The sequence below is a fragment of the Microtus oregoni genome, unplaced genomic scaffold (genome assembly GCF_018167655.1).
Source record: "Microtus oregoni isolate MIOR12 unplaced genomic scaffold, Mior012 000009F_ref0000495, whole genome shotgun sequence".
NCBI lineage: Eukaryota > Metazoa > Chordata > Mammalia > Rodentia > Cricetidae > Microtus > Microtus oregoni.
This window is the reverse complement of record NW_024543068.1, coordinates 23,846,905-23,871,848: the sequence shown is the minus strand read 5'-3', so window position 1 is coordinate 23,871,848 and position 24,944 is coordinate 23,846,905. Positions and strand designations below refer to the sequence as shown.

Below are 24,944 nucleotides of genomic sequence, written 5' to 3'. Positions count from 1 at the left end.
CTGTCTGTATGCCTGAAGGCCAGAAGAGGGCGCCAGACCTCTTTACAGATGGTTGTGAGCCACCATGTGGTTGCTGGGAATTGAACTCAGGACCTTTGGAAGAGCAGGTAATGCTCTTAACCACTGAGCCATCTCTCCAGCCCCAAAAGTCTAAGTTTTTAAAACCTTTCAAATGCCATATTCTGTAGGTGTAGATGGAGTGGCGGGCTGCTTCCTGCCGCCCAGCTCCTGGCTGCTTGGCTAGCTTATGCCCCGAAATAACAACACACAAACTGTATTCATTTAAACACTGCCTGGCCCAATAGTTCCAGCCTCTTAGTGGCTAATTTTCACATCTTGATCAACCCATTTCTAATAATCTGTGTAGCACCACGAGGTGGTGTCTTACAGGGAAAGATTCAGCATGTTTGACCTGGCGGCTGGATCCATGGCGTCTGCCCTGGAGAAGAGAGGCATGGCATCTGGCTCACTTCCCTTCTTCCCAGCATTCTGTTCTGTCTACTTCATCTACCTAATTTTCTGACCTATCAGGCCAAGCAGTTTTTTTTATTGATTAACCAATGAAACAACAGATTGACAAATGACCTTCCCACATCATGTAGGTCTTTGAAGTGTTGAAGATTTTCTATCTAACTGAAATATATCTCTGTATCTAGAAAACATAACATGACTACAAGTTTGACTGCTATAAATAACTATCTATTAATCTATAATTTTAATTGTACACTACATTATTAAATAAGCTGTATAAATACAATACCTTAAACAAGAGTAGAAATACAATATAGCAAAATTGACCTTAAATTTGTATCAATAAACCAAAGTCCATATCAATGTTTCTTTTAAAGAATTGACTGTGATCATTTAACCATTTATAACCTAACTCCTTTTAAATGAAAATAAACTTTTATTATAACTAATCATTTTGGGAATTTAGGCATAGTTTTCTCCAAATTGCTTCCTGTTGTTTGTTTGGTTCACGGAGACCTTTCTGGGGATCTTGTTCTATCAAACCACATTAGCCTGGAAGAAATCCACAGGTTCTCATCTTCTGTGGAAACAAAAGCAGAATCTCTTTTTCAAAGTAACATATCCTTAGACTCAAATTTTGAAGTCAAGATACCTTTAAAATATATATGTAGGATTAGCTTAGCAGTCCCCAGAATCAAATGTCTCTCTGCAGTCAAAAAAAAAAATTCAAAGAAAACACAATAATATGCATAATCCAGATTCTCTGTGTATTTCCCATCTCTACATGACTTAATTATTTTTAACTCTGTTACTTTTTCCTTAAATCTATCACTGTTTGTACTCTTTCTTCTCTCTCTCCTAAACCCATATACATTTATCCAACACTGTGACCCATTTTGAGGTCTTTTTTTTGAGGGGGGGGGGTCTGAATCTGTCTTATTGTGTATCTGTAATTATTTTCTGACCAAGAGAGTTTTTTGTTTTGTTTTTAAATGATAAGCAGGCGTGGCTCGGACTAACTCTGTAGCTTTGCCTGTTGGCTCTGCCCTGTCCAACATAATGGAGGTATGTTTACCGCCTCTGCAAGCCATGTTCACTGCCCCAGCTCCAGGGATGCAGTGGGTCTGTGTCACCATTATGCAGCTTGTAGCACTCTGCTTACAAACCCCATTTAAATGCTCTATAGCAGTACTTCCTGAAAGAGCCAGAGCTGTGTTGCCAACACAAACCAGGAAGTAATCTCTTAAAGAAGCCATGCAGTTTTTGCTACTAATGCTGAATCAGGAAGCCTTCTCTTAAAGGAGCTACACCTCTGCTCACTGCCAGCAAACAGAGCTTATCTGAAAAAAAAAAAATCCAGCTACAAAGAAGCTGCACTTTGTCCTGTTCTTTGTGGGTCTAGAAGCTGTTAAGGCCAACCTAAGCTACCTAGCATGAGACTGTGACTCCAAAACATTATTTTTGTAAGTAGTTTGTAAACAATAGGCTATGTATCAGCTGGCATTTAGTCTTTTCTGTCTACATTATAGGTATTTCAAGCCATTAGAAATTTGATAAAGGCAATGAAAGGCTTATGAACTGTTAAAAGTGTAAGGGCAGTAAGGAAAGATTGACTAGCAAGTGGGTAGACGTGGTAGGTATGAGAGGGAGTGTGACAGAAAGCAAGCAAGCATACCACACTTGACAGAAACTGAGGTTGCAGGTAGGTATGGCTCGGGGGTTGAGTACTTGCCTAGCATGTGTGAAGCCCTGTATTTGATTGCCAGCACAGCAGTCCCTGTCCCTCTAAAGTACGTGAAGATATAGCTTTAGGAAATTAGTTCTCCAGGTCATGTGTGTGTTTCTCTCTTTTTATAATTCCATTGGCTTACATATAGCATTTTTCTTTAAGAAGGTAGGCACATTACTTCATCACTTGGAGATGATTTTTCCTCCTCCTTTTTTTTTTTTTTTAATTTTTCTAGACAGGGTTTCTCTGTAGCTTTGGAGCTGTCCTGGAACTAGCTCTTGTAGACCAGGCTGGCCTTGAACTCACAGAGATCCTCCTGCCTCTGCCTGGGATTAAAGGATGTACATAAACCCAGATACAGGCATTTGACTTGATGTTATGTACTTTTGCATACGTATAAGACTTAACATTTTCAAATGCTATTTTAAAAATTCATTTATTTATTTGAGACAAGTTCTTGTGTAGCCCAGGTTGGCCTTGAATTTGCCATATAACTAAGGCTGACCCTGGATTCCTGTCTCCTGTTTTCTCCTGAATATTAGAAATACAAGTATGTGATGTTATCCTTAGCCTTTTAATTTTTATATAGGATTTTTATTTTATTTTATTTTATTTTGAGACACGTTCTCACTATGTAGCAGTTGGCTGACCTAGAGCTTGCTATGTAGACCAGGATGGCTTAGAACTCAAAGAAATCCACATGCCTCTACCTCCTGAATGCTGAGATTAATGATGTGTGTCTCCATGCTAGGCTATATAAGAATTTTTAAAATTGCTGTGGTTTAACCTGTGTTCTCCCTGCCAGTCTCATTCCAGAGTATATATGGGGAAAGGCTTATGGTTCTCTCCACATAAAAACATCTCTGTTTTCGGCTTTGTTGGCAATACAGTCTGTTTCTGTGTCATCAGGTATCTGCAGGAAATAAAATACTGCATTAGTAACACAGTAGTGTCATCTCTACAAGTATTCTAGTGGCAAGGTTAGAATTTGAAGCAAAGTATATGACAGTCTCGAAAAATAAAAAAAAAAGTATATGACAATAAATGAAATATTCATATAAGATGGTTATGTGACTTGGTTGAATTTAATGGGCTCCAGGAGCTGCCGTAGAGGCCATTTCTATGGGCCGAGCCCAAGGATTGCCATATTACCATACACTCTTCAAGCTCTTTATTGGGCTCTGCTAATAAGCTTTCTGAATAACAAAATACTTGAGAAAATCCCCTTAAAAAGAGTAAAAGTGTCGTTTTGACTCTGAAAAAGGTTTCAGTTCATGGCTCCTGGGTTCTGAGCTAAAGCCTGTGGTAGCATAGCAGCACATCATGGGAGGGGTATGTAGTGGAGGAGACTTTTTTATTCCTGGTGGCCAAGAAGTGTAGAGAGCCACTTGGGAGATGACTCTGTGGTAAAGTGCTTGCTATTACAGAATGAAGACCCGAAGTTCTCTCATTAGGCCCCACCCCCTAAAGGCTCTTTGACTTTTCAGTAGCACCATGGGCTGAGGACAAACACCTTTAATACATAGGCCTTTGCAGGACATTCGAGATTTAACTACAGCGTGAGCCTAGTCTGCTGACAAGTATGCTGGTTTTGGTTCTTTGTACAATCCAGAATCACTATTCAGTCTTACTATGCCCCATAGCCTCAGTGAGTGGGTGCAAACCTATGAATATTTGTGAATACAATGTAAATTGACATTAACATCTCCATACTCAAACTGCTGCTCCTTCCTCCTTGTTAGAATGAGGCACAGTAGAAAACTCAGATGAGCATAGTAAGTCCTGACTCAAGTCTAGCTCACAGTAGGTTTCTGTTTTTACCTGGGAGGCATTTAATCGGTTCCTAGATGTGTAGTTTGATATACATACATGGTACTGGCAGAAGCCTTTAGTTGGCTTTAATAGGGAAAGTCAAGGTAAAACATAAAACTGTGCCTTCTCTGTTCTGCAGAGTGCAGCTGTCCCTGTAGTCTGAGTTTAACACGTTCATTGGGTGTAGATTTGTTTTTCTGTCCACAGCCAGTACTGCTTCCTGAGGATTTACAGTTTTTGATCCATCATTGTGGGATCTTGAGTATTATACTGTTTCTTGCCAAGAGTTCTACTTTATACTGAGGCAATGAGTCTCAGTTTATGAATCTTTTGACTCAGCTCACTGCTTCTCTATCCACGATCCTCTGATTGATATAGAAGTTAAAATTTTGTCTCTTAAAGCTCAGCTGAAAATCAGGCTTGGTGACACACATCTGTAATCCAGCACTCAAAGGCAGAAGCAGGTGGCGAATTTGAAGAAATCCTGGGCTAAGCAGCAAGGCTTTCTCAAAACAGAAAAAAAAAAAACAACAAAAAACAAAACACACACACATAATTTCTTTTGAGGTGTCTGATTGAAGGCAATTTTCTACAAGAGTTGATAGCATCCTTCAGTATCTTTTTATATCTTGAATATGTGACCTTAATATGGATGATTATTGGGTGTCCTGAGCAGATACAATACATGGATCCTTGATCACAGGGATCAGAGTAGGTGCTCTCACTTGGTAACTTTAGGCTATGTGAGTTTAGAGGTCATGTTCCTATCAGGGGAAATCCCACTAGGGGACAGACACAGTGAGGGCTTCTTTAAGACATGCCTGCTATCTAGTCAAATGGGGCTCCTTATGCTGAAAGGTTACTAGGGAAGCAAAGGAGTCACCATGCTAGCAGGAGTATTTGACTTTCTTCGTCATCATGAGGGGTTCAGGGAAGAATATGTCTGGCACGCAAGGGAGCCACTGGAATGTCTCCTGGTGCTCCCAAACCCATTGCTGTGCTAATCATACAAGTGTAGCAGCCACAGCCTGCAAAGGCTGTGGAATCAGGTGTTAGGGCTTTTAGAGATAAGGGTTTGGGTAAACATAATAGCAAGTTGCCATGCCAGCAGCTGTTGGCAGAGGATGAGGGGACTTTAGAGTGGGATGATGCCAGTAATGGCCAGGAAATGAACTGCAGCATCGAGGCTGTAGTTTTTCCTCTCTTGAAAAAGTTTCCTGTGGAAAAAGGGAAGACTTCTTAATGAGCTGTCCTAGTTATAAAGGGATCCTTTTCTAAGAGACAAGTATTTTTTGGATGGTTTAATTTGAATAAACCACTCATTTTTCTACAGCATTTTATGATTGATTTGTAGAATCCGTATATAGTCTGAATACTTAAAGTACTCTGGAAAAATTGCCTTGCTTTTGTGGCAAGGCTTCCACTAGTATTGTACCCACCCTTTCACATAGAAGCTAAATTTGTATAAAATGAAAATTATCAGTCTTTTTTACATGATTTAAAAATTTTAAGTTACCTTTAGGAAGTTCCTGCCCCAGTGTCATAATTATGTCTTCCAATAATCTCATAAAAATTTAAAGTTTTCTCTCTTACCTATTTGTTCACATGAAATTCATTTTTTGTATGCATATATTTCCCCTCATCCAGAAAGCCAATGGTGTCTCAAGCATTTAGTGAGAAGTATTCCTTTGCATATTGGTTATAATGCTATAATCATTCCTATGTCAAAATCTTAGATATGCATGAGTCTTTGTGTGTGTTTGTTACACAGTCTCATATAGCCCAGGTTATCCTGGAGTTCACCATATGACCTTATGTCATCCAGGTTGGTACTGAACTCACAATCTTCCTGTCTCAGCCTTCCTTGTGATGGGATTATAGGCATGAGCCATCTTGCCAGACTTTTCTTATGCTTTTTAAACTTCTTTGGTGTGTGCTGATTGATATTTTGGTGGTGAATGGATCCATGCACATCTTCCTGGATTGTCAATTTTACCTAAGGAAAAAATTTAATAATTGATACCTATTTGAAGGTGTTTTCCAATTAAAAAAAAAGGACCATTATAGAGACAAGTAAAGTTTTCTTTTTTTTAACAAGTAAAGTTTTCATGATTTTTTTATAAAGATAAAGTATTATATTTTGTAGAAATGTTGACCTGAGGGAAGTTTGGGGAAACATTTGAGGCTTGTCTTCAGTCTTTTTGCATGTACATTCTCCTAGTTTTTCAGAGTCTCATTGGAAAAGACTATGACTACTTTATAGGAACTTTCTTTTTCTTTTTTGTTAAAATATTCTTTTTATTGTTGTATTTCTAAATTGAGAGCATAATGGCTCTTATTTTTGCTGTGCTTTATGCTTTGTAATTTGAAATGTCAGTATTGTGTGCTTTAAGGCCATTAGCTTTTTCAAGACCCACCTAAAATTAGCCTATTTCTTCTGGATACTTTTATATTTATGATTCTTGCTACTAGTGTGCCTTTGAACTCTGGTCCCGATTGGTTCCTTGAGTGATTGTTGTCATAGTTAATGTTCTCTGAGAGCATAGTAAGTACCTGGTGCATTTCTGAACCTGTAACCTATGGAAAACTTACAGTTGACTCAGCATGGCAGAGGTAAGGTTGACTGGGTGCAGGGTAACAATCAAAAGATACCCCTGCTGCAAGCTAATATCGAGCAGGACCCTATCTCAAAACCTGCCTTCTGCTGGCCCGCAGCTCTGGTAGTCCTTTCCAGATGTTTTCCTTCTTTGTTAAAAATGAACTTTTCTTTATTTCCTCCTGAATTTGAGATCTTTCTGTCTCAATAAACCCCTCCCTCCCTCCCTTCCTCTCTCCCTCCCTTTCTCCCTCCTTCCCCATCTGTCTTCTTCTTTTAAAGGATCTTGATACGTTTCTAAACTTAAACTCCTAAGCTAGTGATCCTCCTTCATCGGCCTCCAAAGCAGACGAGACTATAAGCACATGCCTCCACCTCAGTCTGTAAAATTTTAAGATGAAAACAAAATTCAGAACTGGTCATAGTAAATCATGTCTAATAATCCCAGGAATTGGGTGGGAGGCTGAGGCAAGAGGATTGCCATGAGGTCAGCCTGGACTACATAATGAATTCAAGACTAGCCTAGACTAGAGAGTGAGACACTCTCTTAAAAACCTCCCACATAAAACGAATAAATATAAGTAAATTACAACCATTTTAAAATGAAGAATTCAGTGCAATTTATATATTTATGTATTGTGCACATATCACCTTTCTAACTCTAAAGCTTTTTTTAGCACCACTGAAAGAAACCCTTTATCTGTTAAGCAGTTAGTTTTTAACCCCGTTTCTAGTAACTTCCAGCCTGTTTTCTTGCCTATTCTCTATCTCGCACAAAGCAGGATTGTGTAATATGTGGCCTTTTGTAAATTCTTACTCCTTTCACTTGGCATATGTTTTCTCAGGTTCTTTCTCTGTTTGAATGATTCAATTGTGTTTACATACCACAATTTGTTCTTCTGTTCATCTGTTGGCAGACATTTGGGTTCTGTCTTCCTTTTGGTTGTTGTGAACACTTCTGTTTGTGAACATGCTTGCACATGCATTTGTTTGAGCACCTGTTTTGGGGTTTATAATCAGGAGCAGAATTGCTTGGTCATGTAATAAATCCTATTCATCTTCTTGAAGAACCACAAGCTCTTTCCCATAACAGGTGAACTCATTTACATCTGCACTGGTAATGTTCAAGGGATTGGATTTCTCTATGTTCTTGCTGACACTTGTACTTTTTAAAATTATAGTCATCCTTGTGTGAATAAAATGATGTTACAGTTAAATTTGCTTTTTCTCTAATGACTAATCATGGGCATTTTTTTTTATGTACCTTTGGTGGTTTGTCTTTTTGGATCTGGGGTTTTTATGATCTTTTTGTTCCTGATCTATAGGGTTTCTTCATATGTTCTGAACAGCAGACCTTTACCTTTGCCCTTTGCATTTGTAGATTGTCATTTTACCTCTGAGTAATATCCTCTACTGCACAAATTCTCTCTCTCTCTCTCTCTCTCTCTCTCTCTCTCTCTCTCTCTTTCTTTTTGAGATAGAGTTTCTGTGTAGTCTTGCCTGTCTTGGAACTTGTTCTGTAGACCAGGCTGGCCTCTATCTCAGAGAACTGCCTACTGATGCTGGCATTAAAGTGGTGTGCCACCACACCTAGCTCATGTGTCTAGTTTCCATGTCTATAGTCTATAAATACATAGAAAAAGATGTGCCCACATAAACAAAATCAGCAGGTTGTTAGAAGCAAGATGTGTGATGGAGGAAGGTCATTGGCTAATAAAGGCACTGCCCTGGCCCATTTTATTGGTTAGAGGATAGGTGGGAGGAGTAAACAGAACAAAATGCTGGGAGGAAGAGGAAGTGAGCTCAGAGACTCGTCCGCTTTCCTCTCGGGAGCAGACGCCTGAGAGAGACGCCATGCTCCTGGCTCCTGGGCAGACGCACGCTAAGAAGCTCCGACCCAGGATGGACATAGGCTAGAATCTTCCCGGTAAGCGCACCTAGGGGCGCAACACAGATGATTAGAAATGGGCTAAATTAATATGTGAGAATTAGCCTAGAAGAGGTTAGATAGAAATGGGCCAAGCGGTGTTTAAAAGAATACAGTGTCCGTGTAATTATTTCGGGGCATAAGCTAGCCGGGCAGGCGGCTGGGGTGTTGGGGACGCAGCCCCGCCGCCGCCCTTATTACTTCAGATGTGGAGCACAATGAATTAAAGCTTTGTTTTTCTCTGTATACCTCATGTTGTTTAAACATTAAGGGTATTTGATATTCTTTTTTCAGGTAAACTCAGAGAAAGAAAGGCTGGGAATGTAGTTCAGACAATGTGCTTAGCATGCTCAGAGCCCTGGTTTCAGTCCTGAGCCCCCAAATAAATTAAGTAAATAAGCAAATAGATAGATTAAAATAAAAAAAATAGGGTAAGAAAATTCTAAAGTCGCTTGTTGGGACGGGGGAGATGTTTTAGTGGTCAAAATCATGCAGTAGACTTGGGTTCAGTTCCCAGCCATATAGTATCTCAGAACTGTTCATGACTGCATTTGCAGGAGATCCAGCACCTTCTTCTGACTTCCATAGACACCATTCCTGACTGTGCTGCACATCCATTCATGTGGGCAAAGCCGGCGCATCTCAGAAAAAGTAATTTTTTTTTTTTTGTTTTTTTCGAGACAAGGTTTCTCTGTGGTTTTGGAGCCTGTCCTGGAAACTAGCTCTGTAGACCAGGCTGGTCTCGAACTCACAGAGATCCGCCTGCCTCTGCCTCCCGAGTGCTGGGATTACAGGCGTGCGCCACCACCGCCGGGCAGAAAAAGTAATTTTTTTCTGCCTTTTCCTGAAAGAGACAGAAGAGTGCAGGGAATTGAACATAGGGTCCCATTGATCCTAATCATACATTTTAACATTCAACTACCCCACAGCAATTCTGTTTCAATTATTTTGGCTTTAAAGCAGTGTAGCCGTAGCAGGAGATAGCTCTTTCATTCCCAGATGCCCAGACCCAAATTATCACACAGAAACTATATTAATTACAATATTGTTTGGCCTACTAGCTCAGGCTTCTTATTAACTAACTCTTAGATCTTAAATTAACCCATTTCTATTATCCTGTGTATCACCACAAGGTTGTGGCCTACCGGTAGGGTTTTGGTGGTGGTGTCTTTCTTCTTCGGCAGCTACATGATGACTCTTTGACTTCATCTACTTTCTCTCCATATCTCTGTTTGGATATCCCTCCTGCCTTTATTCTCTTAAGCCATTGGCTGAAATAACTTCTTTATTAGCCAATGGTAATAAAACATATTCACAACATACAGAGGGGAATCCCACATCATCTTCTCTTTTCTGTCTAAATAGAAAGGATGGTTTTAACTTTAACATAGTAAAATTACATATAATAAAACAGTTTCAAACAAGAATTATAGTTACAATATTTCGTCTATTTCTTTGCGAGTCTAAAGTTTTATATCTAATTTCTCTTTATCATATTACAAAAGAAAACTGTGTTTCTATACCACTTCTCCTCTTCAAATCTATTCTCTGTGTTAGGAAGGGGGAAGTCTTCTTTATCACACACCTAGAAAAAGTTCAGTCTCAACACTGAGGTTTCCTGGTGAAAGAGAGTAAATAAAACAAAACCAGCGAGGAACCCATTTGTTCTATATGTCTAGCTTGGTGATTCCAGGCCAAGTGGGCACTGTCATGGGGCTAGCAGGCAGTCTCATTTGGAGGCCTAGGCACCTTAGGCATGTGGTCTCTCATGTTTGGCCCTATCCCTAGAGCCACTGCCTGGGGCATCATCAGGAGGAGGAGAGCCAGTCATTAGCATTATGGGAGTGTCTGTCATGTGGGGGTGGGTATCATACCAGAGTGAGGAGAACCAGAGACTGGGAGGAAGCAGGATCATGGCCCCTGCAGAAGGAGGAATAGCGAATGGAGCTGGAAGTGTGTTTCCCGGTTTAAATGTAGCTGTTGTCAGTAAGGCTCTTGACTTCTATCCATTTCTGGTGGTAGTTTTTCATATCCTCTCTTTCCTACCACTGCATTGTGTATTTCTCATAGCTTGAGAATCATGGGTAAGATATGTATTTGTGGTGGTTTGAGTAAAAATGGCCCGTAAGCTCTTAGATCTGAATGCTTGGTCACCAGGGAGTGGCACTATTTGAAAGGATTAGGAGGATAACCTTGTTGAAGGAATGTGTCACTGGGATGGGCTTTGAAGTTTCAAAAGCCCATGCCAAACCCTGACTCTCCTTCTTCCTCAGAAGATCAGGTTATAGCTCTCAGCGACTTCTCCAGCACCATTTCTGCTTGTGTGTATCGTGCTTCCTAGTGATAATGGACTAAACCTCTGAAGCTGTAAGCAGGCCTCAATTCAATGCCTGCCTGCCCGCCTGCCCTCCCTCCCTCCCTCCCTCCCTCCCTCCCTCCCTCCCTCCCTTCCTCTCCCCCTCCCCCCTTTTTTTCTTCTTGAGACAGGGTCTTGTCTGTAGCCCTGGCTGGCTTGGAGCTATCTATAATGCTAGTCTTCAACTTACAATGGTCTTTCTGCCTCGATACATTAGAATTATAGGCATGTGCCATCGCACTTAGCATTTGAAAATTCTTATACCCTTTTTCACTTTTCTGATTTCATTTATCACTTATGTCAAATACTTACTTGGAAAAATGAAGGACGCTTAAAAGAAATACCACACTAGCTCAGAATTGAGAAATAGATGGTTATTTATTTAGGGGTAGACTCCCAAATCAGAATCCTCCGCTGGAATGGAGATCAGAAACTGAAATCCGCAACCTGAACAGAGAGGCTGGACGCATTCTCTACATCAGCATATCTAGTATAAGAGCCCATGCCCCAGTGGGCGGATAACCACTAGCTGTAAGACTTCCTACAGCTGAAAATGTTTTGCTCTTATTTGTAAGGATTTCTCTTTCTTGTTGGGTGTGATGGCTGTGGTGCACACCTTTTGTCCTCATACTTGGAAGGAAGAGTCACTATGAGTTTAAGGCCAGCCTGGTCTACACAGAGATTCAGCCAGGGATACACAATGAGACTGTCTGAAAAAAAATCTCTTTCTCTCCTGTTATTTCATTTTTTTCATAATATTTACTTATTACCTGCAATCAAGCAATGTGAGATTCAAGTTTTCTTACAAAAAAATATATAGTTCTATTTTTTTGAGACAGAATCTCATAATATAGTCGAGACTGACCGCAAATTTGTTAAATAGCTAAGGATGACATTGAGTTTCTGGTCCTGTCTTGACTTCCTGTGTGCTTGGATTTATAGGATGCACTGCCACAGATGGTTGAGATTCATGCTTAAACACTACATCTGTTTGTTTCTTATGTATACAAAACCCAAACATAGTTTTATGTAATGTTTTTAGTAATTTAGTGTATGAAACAGTTTTATGATGTGGAATTTTCTGCTGAGTGTCATGGCAACATTATAACATTTCAGTTTTCTGAACATTTTAGTCTGTGTGTGTGTGTGTGTATGTGTCTGTCTGTGTGTCTCTGTGTGTATTTTGGCCAGAGACCAATGTTGGGTGTCTTCTTCAATTGTTTTTCACTTTATGTTTTGAAACGAGGTCTCTCACTGAATCTGGGGCTCACAGGTTGTCTAGGCCATTTTGCTAGTGTGAGCGTCAAAGAATCGCCTTGGTTTCAGCCTCCTCAGTACTGTGACTACAGTAGTCTGCCTCCATACCCCGCCTGTATGTGGGCACCGGAAGTCCAAACCCATGCCCTCATGCTTACACAGTGAGCACCTTATGACTGAGTTACCTCTCCAGTCCTGTTTTGGGGTTCTGGATTGGGATGCTCAGCTTATTATAAAGAGACTTGACAGTGCATTGGGAAGATTTTCCTTCTCCATTTCCTGTTTTCCTCCCCTGAATCTTCTTAGTCCTCTCTCAATTTCGTCACCTTTGACATTTCTATAACTAGTATCTCTTCAGTTATCTGTGTCTGAAAAGGAATTGCCAAATAAAGGTTATATTCCAAAGTTTTATTTTTTGTAAAATTATAAGTAGCCATGAAATTTCTTTTTTTTTTGATTTTCGAGACAGGGTTTCTCCGTAGCTTTTTGGTTCCTGTCCTGGAACTAGCTCTTGTAGACCAGGCTGGCCTCGAACTCACAGAGATCCGCCTGCCTCTGCCTCCCGAGTGCTGGGATTAAAGGCGTGCGCCACCACTGCCCGGCTAGCCATGAAATTTTTATCTCCCATCTACAGTCTTTCCCTGATAGGCAGATTGTTTAAACTTGTAGATTTGAAGACTACCTTAAATGCTGTGTTTTCTGTCATTTAAAATTTATTTACTTTTGAGAATTTCATACGTTGAGTACCTTATTTGCATCATTTCATCCCTTCCTCTCCCCGCTCTAATTCTTCCTGTCTCCATCAACTCCCTTCCGCACTCCTGACCGCTTCTTGCTTCACAACTATTGCTATAATGCTACATGTGCTTCTTTACAGGTGTGAAAGTTGTGTGGATTTACTGTTCGTGAGAGGAGCTGGGAACTGTCCTGAGTGTGGCACTCCACTGAGAAAGAGCAACTTCAGGGTGCAGCTCTTTGAAGATCCCACTGTTGACAAGGAGGTTGAGATTCGGAAAAAAGTGCTGAAGATGTAAGTGTTATTTACTGCTGAGGGTCTGGCCAGCAAAGACAGCTTGGACAGTTATCTCAGTAGTCATCATCTTTATCTGCTCATGTCGGCTTGAACAGATTGGCAAATAACAGAGTAGTTATAGAAATCAGCTACACTTACTCTACAAAGTTTGTTAAGTTTATGGTAACTATACCATCTACCCTTTGTTAAAGAAGAACTGTCTTCACGAATTTGCATGTCATCCTGGTGCAGGGGCCATGCTAATTTTCTATGTATTGTTCCAATTTTAGTATTTGTGCTACTGAAGTGAGCACGAGAACTTTCTTGATGTTTTCACAGTTTATTCCTTTGCTGTTATTTAATTAGCAAATACCCGTGTTATATGTATTAGCAGTAATTAAAATATGGTGTGTAAGAGAGCTGTCAACCTTGTTCTCATGAGGCTTACTAGTAAAGTAGTATAGGATATTAAGGAGATAGAAAATAAAGTAGTGAACAACAGATTTACTCTAAGGACTCATGAGAACATTTAAGTTTCAATTTGAAGCTCATTTAGAGACACTAAAATATTAGCTGTACTTTATTTTGGCATGCATGTGGGTACATTTTCATGATTTGTTAGTAGTTTTGAGTTTCATTTTATTTGCCCCCTTTGTTATAGGTATTTTATTATTTTTAAATTAATATGTTTTCTTAAGGTTTTGTTTTGTTTTTGGTGTTGGAGGATTGAATGTAATGCCTTGGGTACTCTAAGCACGGACTCTGCCTCTGAGCCACAAAGCTAAATTGTGATAGACTCCCCCGCCCCTGCATGGTTTCTCTGCATATCCCAGGCTGTTCCGGCACTGGCTCTGTAGACCAGGCTGGCCTCAAACTCAGAGATCCGCCTGCCTCTGCCTTCCCACGCGCCTGGGATTAAAGGTGTGTACCACCACCACCTGGCTTATTTTTATATTGTCTGTCTGTGAGTGTTTGTGTGTGCATATCTGCGTGCTGGTACTCTGGGAGCTAGAGCTGTCGCGTTGGATCCACACGAAGCTGGAGTTACAAGCAGTGGTAAACCTCATGTGGGTGCTGGGAACTGAACTCAGGGCTTCAGAGGATTTCAGATTTGTTTTTCTTTCTTTTTTTCAAGTTATTAGTTTATTTTCAATCTTACCTAGTATAAGAATTCAAGAGTTTAATCTTCCTCTTAAACATTCTTTATGTCTGTTAAAAGAGTGAATTCAACATCCTTGTTTCTTAAGTAGTCGATGTTTTACTATAAAGGAAGGAGCAGCAAATCCAGATCCACAGTACAGGATCCTCATAGCCAGTAACCACTACTTGTTTCCCACTGAAAGTGGCAAATTCTTCCCCAGGCCCTCCTCATAGTGCCTGCAACAGACCACAGAGATGGTGGGCCTCTGATGCTCTGGCTAGCATTTTGCTGCTGGAAGTTCTGCAAGGGGCATAGAGAAGGAAGGTGGACGAAAGGGCTGTAACACTCCCGTTTCCTTTTCTTGTGACCTGGCTATCTTGAGCACAACATGGCTCCTAACTGCTGACCCACCTCTCCAGCCCCTCTTAGTTATTGTGTTGGGGGCGTACATTTTACTAATGGCTTAGTGACATCTTCCTAGATGCTGAATCGATTATACTTTATCAGTCACCAGCTGATCTTTACTTGTGCTACTTCAAGGAGTCACCTTTTCATTCTGATCTTTTCTCTTTATCCTTTTCAGTTTTGTTATTCACAGGTACATTACAATATCTATATATTTTGTCACATGCTTTTTTTTAAGGTTACTATTTGTCATGAAAAACCATCAAGTCTTTTTTTTCATTTGAGCTTCGGTTTTCTGGACTTAATGACTATAATAAATAAATAATAAAATTTTAATTTCTAACTTAAGTTCATTTCACATCCCTGAAGCACCTCATTAAATCTCTTTCCTTAAGTCCTTTAAGAAGTGTCCTGTGATAGCATTCTCTCCTGATGCTACATCTTCTTTGTAATCCTAAGAATTTTCAGAACAGTGTTTCTGGGTTGCATGCATAGCTCAGTGGTAGAACACATGCTTATCATGAACAGAAATCAGCCTTCCACACCCCAGAAAAACAAAACAAGACCAAAGTCAGCCCAACAAACTTCCCCTCTCTCAAAACCAGCTTGCATTCTCAATCTAGTATAAACCAGCATCAAGGAAACCGGGTTTTACACAGTACACCATTGCTGTCTCTGTACCATGTATGAGTTAAGTAGGAATGAACAAGCTGCTTATATAAGATGGTCTGCAATCATATGTAATACTTGAATTTTTTTTCTCTGTAGATATAATAAAAGAGAAGAAGATTTTCCTAGTCTAAGAGAGTATAATGATTTCCTGGAAGAAGTGGAGGAAATTGGTATGTTTAAATTTGATGTGCTAGTCTTTGGATAGTGTGCTGTTATCTTTTAGATGCCTAGACAGTATCTTGCACAAAAGACTCTTGATGGTTTTGTTCTGGTAGCCCATATTTATAGGTTTCTTTCTTTTGCAATTGAATCACATATGTCAAATTTAAATCATACAAAGTATAATTAAGTAATTTTGTCTTAGAGGAATTATTATAGAGGGAATAGCTTTTAGCTGGGGAGAAGGGTGTGTCCACATTACCAGCTCTACCAAAGCAGCTTAAGCAGAAGGGAATACTTTGACTTACTTTGTAGGATTTCTGTTAACTTTATCTACGATAACAAAAGATAAGAATGTTTTTACTGTTTATGCTTCTGTGGAGCAGTAGGTTGGGAAGACTTTGCAGTAGCATTTTCTAGTCAGTGTTTTCCAGGCAGACAGAATGATCTGAGAACTCCTTTTCTTTCTTTCTTTCTTTCTTTCTTTCTTTCTTTCTCTCTCTTTCTCTCTTTCTTTCTTTCTTTCTTTCTTTCTCTCTCTTTCTCTCTCTCTTTCTTTCTTTCTTTCTTTCTTTCTTTCTTTCATAGAACTTGCCTCAAGTTTATTTGTAAAAACAGCATAAGGTCCTGATCCTCTGCAAATACTGTATAGATATTCCCATCAGTCCATCTGTCTTTACATTGGCAGACTGAGATCTTTTTTATGGGGCTTTCACAGGGGCCTGGGCACCTTTGGGAGCCTGAGCTGCAGCTGAGGCCTCTGCTTTGGCTTGAACCTTGGGCTTTGGTTTTTGGAGCCTATGACCCCTGGCCATGTAGCTTCTAATCCGCTTCCCAAGTTTGGGGTGAGCAATGAAAGTGAGACGGCTGGGGTCCCTTTGGCACCTTGGGCTTCACCACCTGGGGCTTCACCACCTGGGGCTTCACCAGGGTTTTGATGGCCTCCGCACGTGCACTCATGGCCTTTGCATTATTTGCCGGCATCTTCTTCAGGCCTTTCTTGTTGTGCTTCTTGGCAAAGCGCATGTTCTTCTTTGTGACCGGGGTTTCTTGATGCTATCTCTGTGCCATTTCCGGGACTGTTTGTGTGTGGTGTGGTTCTTGGACTTGGCCATGGCTGGACTGTAATCGGCGGCTCCCGAACCCGAGAACTCCTTTTCAATGTGTTTAGTCATAAAGTGTTTTCCTCCCAAAAGTGTGTTTTGTCTCCTAGCTTCTCTCATTTCCAGTGCTGGCTAGGGATTGAGCCTTGTTTCTGTTTTGCTAAAGAGAATTTCAGAACTATTAAAAGATATGGGAGTTGTGATATATTAATTAAAAATTAAGATTTTTTAAAGTTGTGATAATTGGAGCTGTTGAGATGACTCAGCTTGCTACCACACCTGAAGACTTGAGTTCCATTCTGGGACCCACAAAGTGGAAGGAGAGAACCAACTCTCCAAGTTGTTTGACCACTGCACATGTGCACTAAATAAATCAATGTAAAGCACACATTAAACAAGTTACTATAAAACAAAAAGTTACTGTATTTATTACAAAGTGCAGATTTGGAAATGATATAAGGATATAGCCTATGAAACCATGAGGATCAAATAGTCATCTTCTTATTCTCCCAGTTCACAACTTTGTTATTAAAATAGAATAAAAAATCATCAGGTTTTTATATGTGGCAAATTAAAAAATTCAAATTATTTAGGTATTAATATTACAGTTTTTCAAAATTTCCTTCTGGGAAAGTCTAGATACCTCTTTCCTATCAGGATTTTTCTGTAGTGTCCATGGTATTTGCTATGCCACAGTAGAAGCATGTGCAGAACATAATCTAAATTTTTTTCTGGTGTATTTTAGTAGCTTAGCACTGTTGCTTTTTCATACTCAGTGCACTCATGTGCTTTGTGTGTATTAGCAGCCTGAGGAGTGTGGGCTTGACTAGGAAGACGGTAGAATGTACTGATGCAAAGGGGCACCTCAGGGACAGACCGGGAAGATACTCAGGCATAGAACAAGCAGGAGGCTTGCCGCCACAAGAAATGGTTTACATACATCCTGAAATTGTTATGATTAGTCAGGACTCTGGTGATACAAAGCAAGTAAAAGAGGGCAAGTTGAAAACACTGTTACAGTTCTAGCCAAGTATTCTAGGTAGCTAAAGGAAACTGAAGGACAAAGAAACTGTGGACCAGGTTTAAGGGCTGAAACAGCAAGGGGACCTTGATTTTTCATGGCGTTCTGGTTGAGCCTATTTATATATTTCTTTTTCTGTGATATGGACTAATTTGAGGGAGTGAGCAACCTGGGGCCCACAGGTTCATGTTGAGAAGTAGATGCTAGTAACGGGACAGAGTAAGCTTGGATTTTGTGACTATACAACATGTATATTTTCTTCCTTTTCTTTGAGATGAAGTTTCTCTGTGTGGCCTCGGATGTTTTGATAACTGTTTTGTAGGTCAGGTTGGTTTTGAGCTTGCAAAGTAGTCCTGCCTCTGCTTCCCAGAGTCTGAGATTCCAGGCATGCAGCATCACCCCTGACCTGTACTACCTTCCCTTTCTCTCTGTGTGTGTGCATGTGGGTATGTATACCCATGCATGTGCATATGGAGGCCAGAGTCAGTGTTGGATGTCTTCTTGAGACAGGGTCCCTTGCTGAATATGGAGCTCACCTATTGGCTAAATTGGCTGGTGAACAAGCCCCTGGGATTTTCCTGTCTCTGAATGCCAGTGCTGGGATTGCAAGGTCTATGCTGCTGTGCCTTGGGTTCTATGTGAGTGCGGGAATCCAAACTCAGGTTCTTGTGCTCAAATAGCAAGCACTTCACCCAGTGAGCCACCATCTTACCCTGTAATACTTCACCAGATATGAACCTTTAGACCAGTGCATTTGATTTGAAAAGATTATGTCATTATATATATTTAATGAGGCTATATCTGTAAAGTATATAGACACTCTGAACCAATGTCTAGTTAATTGTCTCGTTGGAGCAACTGACATTTTCTTGTCCTTCCATAGACTGTGCTGACTCATGCCAAAGCATAACGATGCATAGTAAATGCTTCCCATTAAAAGCTGTCCTCAAGTCCATCTCTGTTCTGCTCTCTAGTTCAGTTATTCACCATGAATTATTTGCACCAGTGATCAAGCTTTCTTACATCAATTGTGCTTATTATTATGCAATTTAGAACAATACTGTATAAGTTTGGGAAACTGGGTACTTTTTCTTCCTTTAAAAAAGTAGAAACAGCACTGTAGATGGTAGTTATAATTTATATAAGAAAGAAGCTGAACTCCTATTAAAAACTAGGCATTAGCATATTACTCAGTTGATACACCATAACCAAGATAACTTATGAAAGATAGAGTTTAATTGGGCTTATAATTCCAGAAGGTCAGAGTCCATGATGGTGGAGTAAAGGCATGGAGGGGGGAGCTGAAGTCGAGACTTAGGTCTTGAGTTACAAACAGGAGACAAAGAATACCCTGGAAATGATTTGAGTCTTTTGAAACTGCAAAGCCTACCTCCAGTGACACACCTCCTCCAACAAGATCATACTTCCAAATCCTTCCTAAGCAGTTCCACCAACTAGGAACCAAGTGTTCAAACATATGAGCCTATAAGAGTCATTCTTACTCAAGCTATCACATTACTGTATTAGTCAGGGCTCTCTAGAAGGACAGAATCAATAGAATGAAAATTATATATATATATATATATATATATATATGATATAATTAAATTAGCTTCAATTGAAATAGTAACAATAGCTGTCTCACATCTGAGAGGCTGCAAAACCTCTTGCTTGGTCCTTGAGTTGGGACAGTTTTCCAAAGCGTAGTCCCACAGTGGCTGTCTCACACTGGAGAAGCTGACCGCTCAGTTGTTGCTTAGTCCATGAGGCTTGGTGCCTCAGCAGCCCCTGTCTGGTGCTGAAGACCTAGAGGGTTGTTGGAGAGCTAGTGTTCCACAGTCAGCGACAGAAGCCTGGCAATGCTGCTTCTAATATCGACACAGGAATGTCCAGCAGCAGCAGCAGCAGCCACAGGGTAAATTCATTTGGCAGCAAGAGAGAGGCCAAGCAAGCAAAAAGCAAGTAATCCTCCTTTTGCTATGTCCCTTTTTTTAAAATCTGAGCTGCCACCAGAAGGTGCCACCCACATTTGGTGTGGTCTTCCCACTTCTACTGAAGTAATCAGTATGAAGTGAGACCCCTTGCTCAGATGTTTTTAACTTGTGACAAGCTGACATTGTAACCAACTGTCACAATTGCATAGTTATGGTGTGTATCTTTTAAGTTAAAATAATCGGAGGGAGGAGGTAAGGAGAGAAGCAGAGGGCAGAGAGGGGAAGAGAAGAGGGAGGAGAGGAGAAGATTTATTAAATTAAAAAGCTTCCCTGAGTAAAGGAGACAACAGAATAAAGAGATGGTCCACGGAAGAGGAGAAAACATTTTCAAACCACGCAACTACTATTGGCTCCTGTATTTGTTCCCTTTCTGTTGCTGTTAGAAGGTGCCATGACCTCAGCAATGTTTTACAGAGTTTATTTTGGCTCACTGTCCCAGAGGGATCATCACCATCATGGCAGGGAAGCATGTCAGCAGACATGGTACCTTGAGCAGAAGCGACAACTCACATCTTGAACCTCTCGCCTTGAGCGGAGAGAGCATGCACTGGGGACTGCAAGAATCTTTAAACTCTGAAAGCCCACCTCCAGTGATGCACTTCCTGCCATAAGACTATGCCTTCTAAGCCTTTCTAAACCGCATTACCAGCGGGGACCAAACATTCAAATGTCTGAGGCTATGGGGGACATCTCATTCAAATCCCAGCATCTCTGAAATGTACAAGAATCTTTGGCAACTCAATGGCAAAAATACAAATAACCTTATTAAGAAGTAGACATTTTTCAAAAGGAAACATACAAATAGCTAACAGATAAATGCAATACTGCTCAACATCACTAATTATCAGGAAAATGCAAATTAAAGTCACAATTAGATACCATCTGTTAAATGGTCCACTACAAAGAAAGAGCATGTGATGTGACAGGTTTGTTAACCAGCTTGCTGTAATAATTCAACATGTGTATGTACATATACCAAACATAGCATTGTACTCTCTCTATATATACAATTATTATTTGTTAAAAAGGCCCGAGAGATGGTTCAGTGGTTAAGAGCACTAGCTGTTCTTCAGAGGACCCAGGCTTGATTCCTAGCACCTACATGATCACACAACTATTAATTACTCTGGTACCAGGAGATCTGAAGCCCTCTTCCTGCCTCTGAGGGCACCAGACACGCACAAGTTGCACAGACGTGTGTAGGCAAAATACCCATACGTATAAATCCATAAGTCTATTTTTTCGAAAGATAAATATGAAACAAGAAGCTCTGTAAACTTGGCTGTCAGGAAAATTGAGTCTGTGGCTCATAGTGAACCAGTAAGGTTTTTAAAGGATACCCTCCCCCAACAGGATTTCTCTCTGCAGTCCTGATTTTGTCCTGAAGCTTGCTCTGTAGACCTGGCTGGCCTCGAACTCACAGAGATTCACCTGCTTCACAAGAACCTCCCAAGTTCTGGGATTAAAGGCGTGTGCCACCACCTCCCATCTAGGGATCATTTCAGTAGTGTGGATGAGAAATAAGGAAATAATTGAATAGGCTGTAGTTGTGGGCATAATAGAGAAGACATTTTAGAGAGAATATGCACTGATTTGACATTATAAAGTGAGTTAGAAAGAAGAGACAGATGACTTGAAATACGGCCTTGAACTCTTAGCTCAAGTGGTGTTAAGGTAGTGCAAGTTAGAATGCTGGGAAGTCGGCAAAGTGCTCGCTGTGCAAGCGTGAGGACCCAAGTTCACCCCTAGGACCCAGGTGGACAGGTAGCTATCCTGGCTTGTGCTTGGAGTCCCAGTGCTAAGCAGGAAGAGACAGCAGATCTATGGGTCTTGAGGCCAGTCAGCCTAGCCTGCTTGGCATGTTCGAGGCCAGTGAAATACCCTATCTCAAGAAGCAAGGTGGATGGCCATCATGAAAAGTGACGCCTAAGGTCGACCTCTGTCCTCCACATGCATGCGCTCATATGTGGGCTTGTGCCCTCTACACGATCCCTACCCCTACAAAAGCTAATGAACGTTGTAGAATCCTGTTTTTTATTGTTTTGTCTTTTGAGATGGGGAGTCTGCAGAAATGAGGAATAGGATAAGGCCACTACTTTGGGGCCCTAACACTGCTGGGTGTGGTTCTACAGCTGTTTCATGTGGTGTTGTTCTGATTGTTATTGTAGAAATAGAATTACTTTCAAAATCTTTTTTGTAGCTGTCTACTTTGTGCTTTGTCTTTCAAAGAGACTTAAGCGTTCCTGCCATCTGTGTTGACTTTTTCTGCTAATCACAAGAACAAAATGTCAATTTAGTAAACACCTACTGATTACCAGAGTGAGCCGCATACACGCTATGAGTTTCAAAAATCTAGAAGAGACAGGCATTTTTAGCCCTCTTTTGTATGGAGAACAAGCACCCAGAGCCTAAATATTGTGCACAAGTTCATATCGCTAGTAAATTGTGACCAATAGTCTTCTCTCAGTGCTTTGGAAATGCATGACAGGTATAATGAGTAGTTAGTAGTCCAAGTCTGGAGTTTGGCATGCTGAGAAATAGTCTGAGATGTGAGAAGAGCTTGTAGGTTTTGACTTGGTGTGGGTCTTTATGCATGCAATTCTAGTACCCAAAAGATTGAGGCAAGTGGTCATGAGTTATAGTCCAGCCTGGGTTGCAAAGGAAACCCTGTCTCATAAAACAAACAAACACCAAATAAAAAAGACCTTACACCAATTAACTAGTTCACCACCAGTAAGGAAATTGTCTAGAGCTACTTTTTGATAGGTGTTAAAGAGGTTTGACTTTGGTTTTTCAGAAGTGTAGCATTAAGGTTACTTAAGCATACAGTGAGAGGCTTAGAGATAGGAGGTTAGTTCTGGTTCGTGTTTGAGGAGTCACAAAATGAAAATGAAGATATTTTGTATATAAATATCATTATGAATTCCTTGAATAGCACGTGTATAAAAATTAAAATGTGTAATTTTGAATAATGATGTCAGGAAGTTACAATAGAAGGTACACATGAAGATGAGCTTTCTTCTGGCCCTAACAACAGGCCCTCTCTGTGGGGATGACAATGTGCACATAGAACATTTTGTTCCTCTTGGCCTCAGGGATCTTCTCAAACGTTTGTTCTTAGCTTCATAATAACCAGATTATTCTTTGGGTGCAGAGAATACTTATTTTAAAAGGGTGAGAAAGCCCGAAGGGCTTTAATTGTAAATTCTGAATGTCCAAAGACTTTAAAATTGCACTTAAATAACATTAAATCTTTCAGAAAATAGAATAGGTTTTTTGTTTGCTTTTAATTTTCGATTAGTCAGGTCAACATCTGAGCCATAGCAGCAAACAGATAAAGGGTCAGATGGTTGTCACAGAAAGTTAGCTCCTGCCCCTTCTCTGAGGCTGCCGTGCCATCTTGATTCACTAGGGCTCAATAAGCTTACTTCATCTAAGACATTTTTATGTCAGTAATTCAATTTTATGATCCTGATCCTTATTTTTGAAAGAGGTTGTATTATCTGAGATCATGATTTACTTCTGTTATATTGCAATACTTCAATTTTCTTAGTTAAAAATGAAATAAATGTCTATTTTGTTTTTATTGAGATTTATCATGGCATTTGTAATTACAGAAGAAACAAAGTGCCTCTGACCATATGAATTTAACTCAGAACTGACATTTATTAACTTTTGGGTTATATTTACAGCAAGTTTAAGATAAACCAGTAATAAGCAGGAACATTCTCGTAGGTCTAACCAGATATGTACACTGACACAATGACAGAGTGGAAAGCAAGTTGAGGAGACCAGTCGGAAGTGATGTTTGAGCACTCACAGAAGGGGACCTGGGTCTGCAAAATGATTGGTTTTTTGTTTTTTGTTTTTGTTTGTTTGTATGTGTGTGTGTGTGGGGGGGTAAATACCAAATCTTTTGTTTCAGGTAGAAATGTGTTTCTAATTCAGAGCATGTATTTCTATTGGCTCCTGAATATCTTCAATTTTCATTTTTTTAGACATTTTTAATTGATTCTTTGTGGATTTCATATCTTGCATCCTAGTCCTACACAGCTCCTCATCCCTTCATATCCACCCTATGCCCTTGCAACTTCCTCTTCCTCCAAAAAAAGTAAAATTTAAAAGAAAACTTAAAAACCAAAACAAACTAACATAACAATAACACAAGTCTCAGTGTGGAAGCTGTAGTGTGACCCAGTCAGCCACACAATATACCCTTTGGTCCTTACATCTTTACTTGTGTTTATTGCAGTGAGTCATTGATCTGGCTCGAGACCTCTGGGTTCTGCTACACCATCAATGCTAGGCCCTCACTGGGACTCCTCTTGGATATTCTGTTGTCCTGTTAATGGAGATCCTGCAGCTCTGGATTGGCAAGTCGTGACCATTCACATGCTCCAACAGTTCATAGATGCGGTGGATGTTGGCGGGGGTGGGGTGTGTGTGCTCATAGCCTTATTTCTGAGCCTGGGTGTCGACACCACCAGGGTGAGCTCTCCAACACTGCGCCAGCTAGCTACACTACAGCAGGTGGCAAGGAGCGGGACAGTTCTCCTGCTCTCATGTCCTCTGGGCAGCCCACCCGCACCCACCCACAAGGGCCAGCTCTACTGTTTTGCTCAGCCACACTCCAGGGCCGGCCTTCCCATTCTTGTGCCCCCAGTGCCACCTCTCCTGCCTGTCAAAGGTGGCATAGGGTGGCATCTTTCCATCACCTGCCTGTTGAAGGGGGTCACCTTTCCCTCACCACATGGCAGATGTGAGGGGGCATCTCTCCTTTCTTGCTCCTAGGGCTGGCTCACCTGCACAGGGTCAGCACCACTGTGTTGCCTGGGGAGAGCGAGGTGCAGGGCCCATTCTCCTGAGTGCTGTAGATGGTGAGGGGCAGGGCCAGCTCTCATGCTCTCATGACCTTAGGGCCAGCTCTCCCATCACCACAGGCAGTGAGAGCCAGGTGATGGGGGAGGGCAATCCATCCATATGAGAGATGAGGAGTGGGGTCTGATTTTTTACACATGTTTGAAGGGCCAGATCACTTGCACCCCCATCAGCAAAGTGATTTGTAAAGGTACTTCTTGCAAACCTGATGGGCTGAGTTCCATTCCTGGAACCCATGTGATGGGAGGAGAGAACTGATGCCCACAGCTGTCCTCTGACCTTCACATGCACTATCTGGAACACACACTCTCCTTCTCTCTCTTATTTAATAAATGTAAAAAACACAACCCTCTATCTGTAATGTATGAATTGAAAGAAGTGAAATAGTTAAGTCAGTGCCTATATTACATA

The 24,944-nt window shown here is 40.7% G+C and overlaps 1 protein-coding gene and 1 non-coding gene across 2 annotated transcripts in view; one reads left to right on the top strand and one right to left on the bottom strand.

Annotated features, from left to right (window-relative positions):
- The window catches only part of Mnat1 (MNAT1 component of CDK activating kinase), a 132,297-nt gene that overhangs the window by 21,433 nt on the left and 85,920 nt on the right, over positions 1-24,944 (top strand). Inside the window, exons 2-3 of the mRNA XM_041658381.1 lie at positions 13,026-13,178; positions 15,475-15,548. Coding sequence (XP_041514315.1) covers positions 13,026-13,178; positions 15,475-15,548 — 227 coding nt within the window. The remainder of the gene's footprint in view (positions 1-13,025; positions 13,179-15,474; positions 15,549-24,944) is intronic.
- On the bottom strand, positions 13,368-13,474 carry LOC121452646. The gene has a single exon (XR_005974890.1). It is a non-coding gene; the product is annotated as a U6 spliceosomal RNA (small nuclear RNA).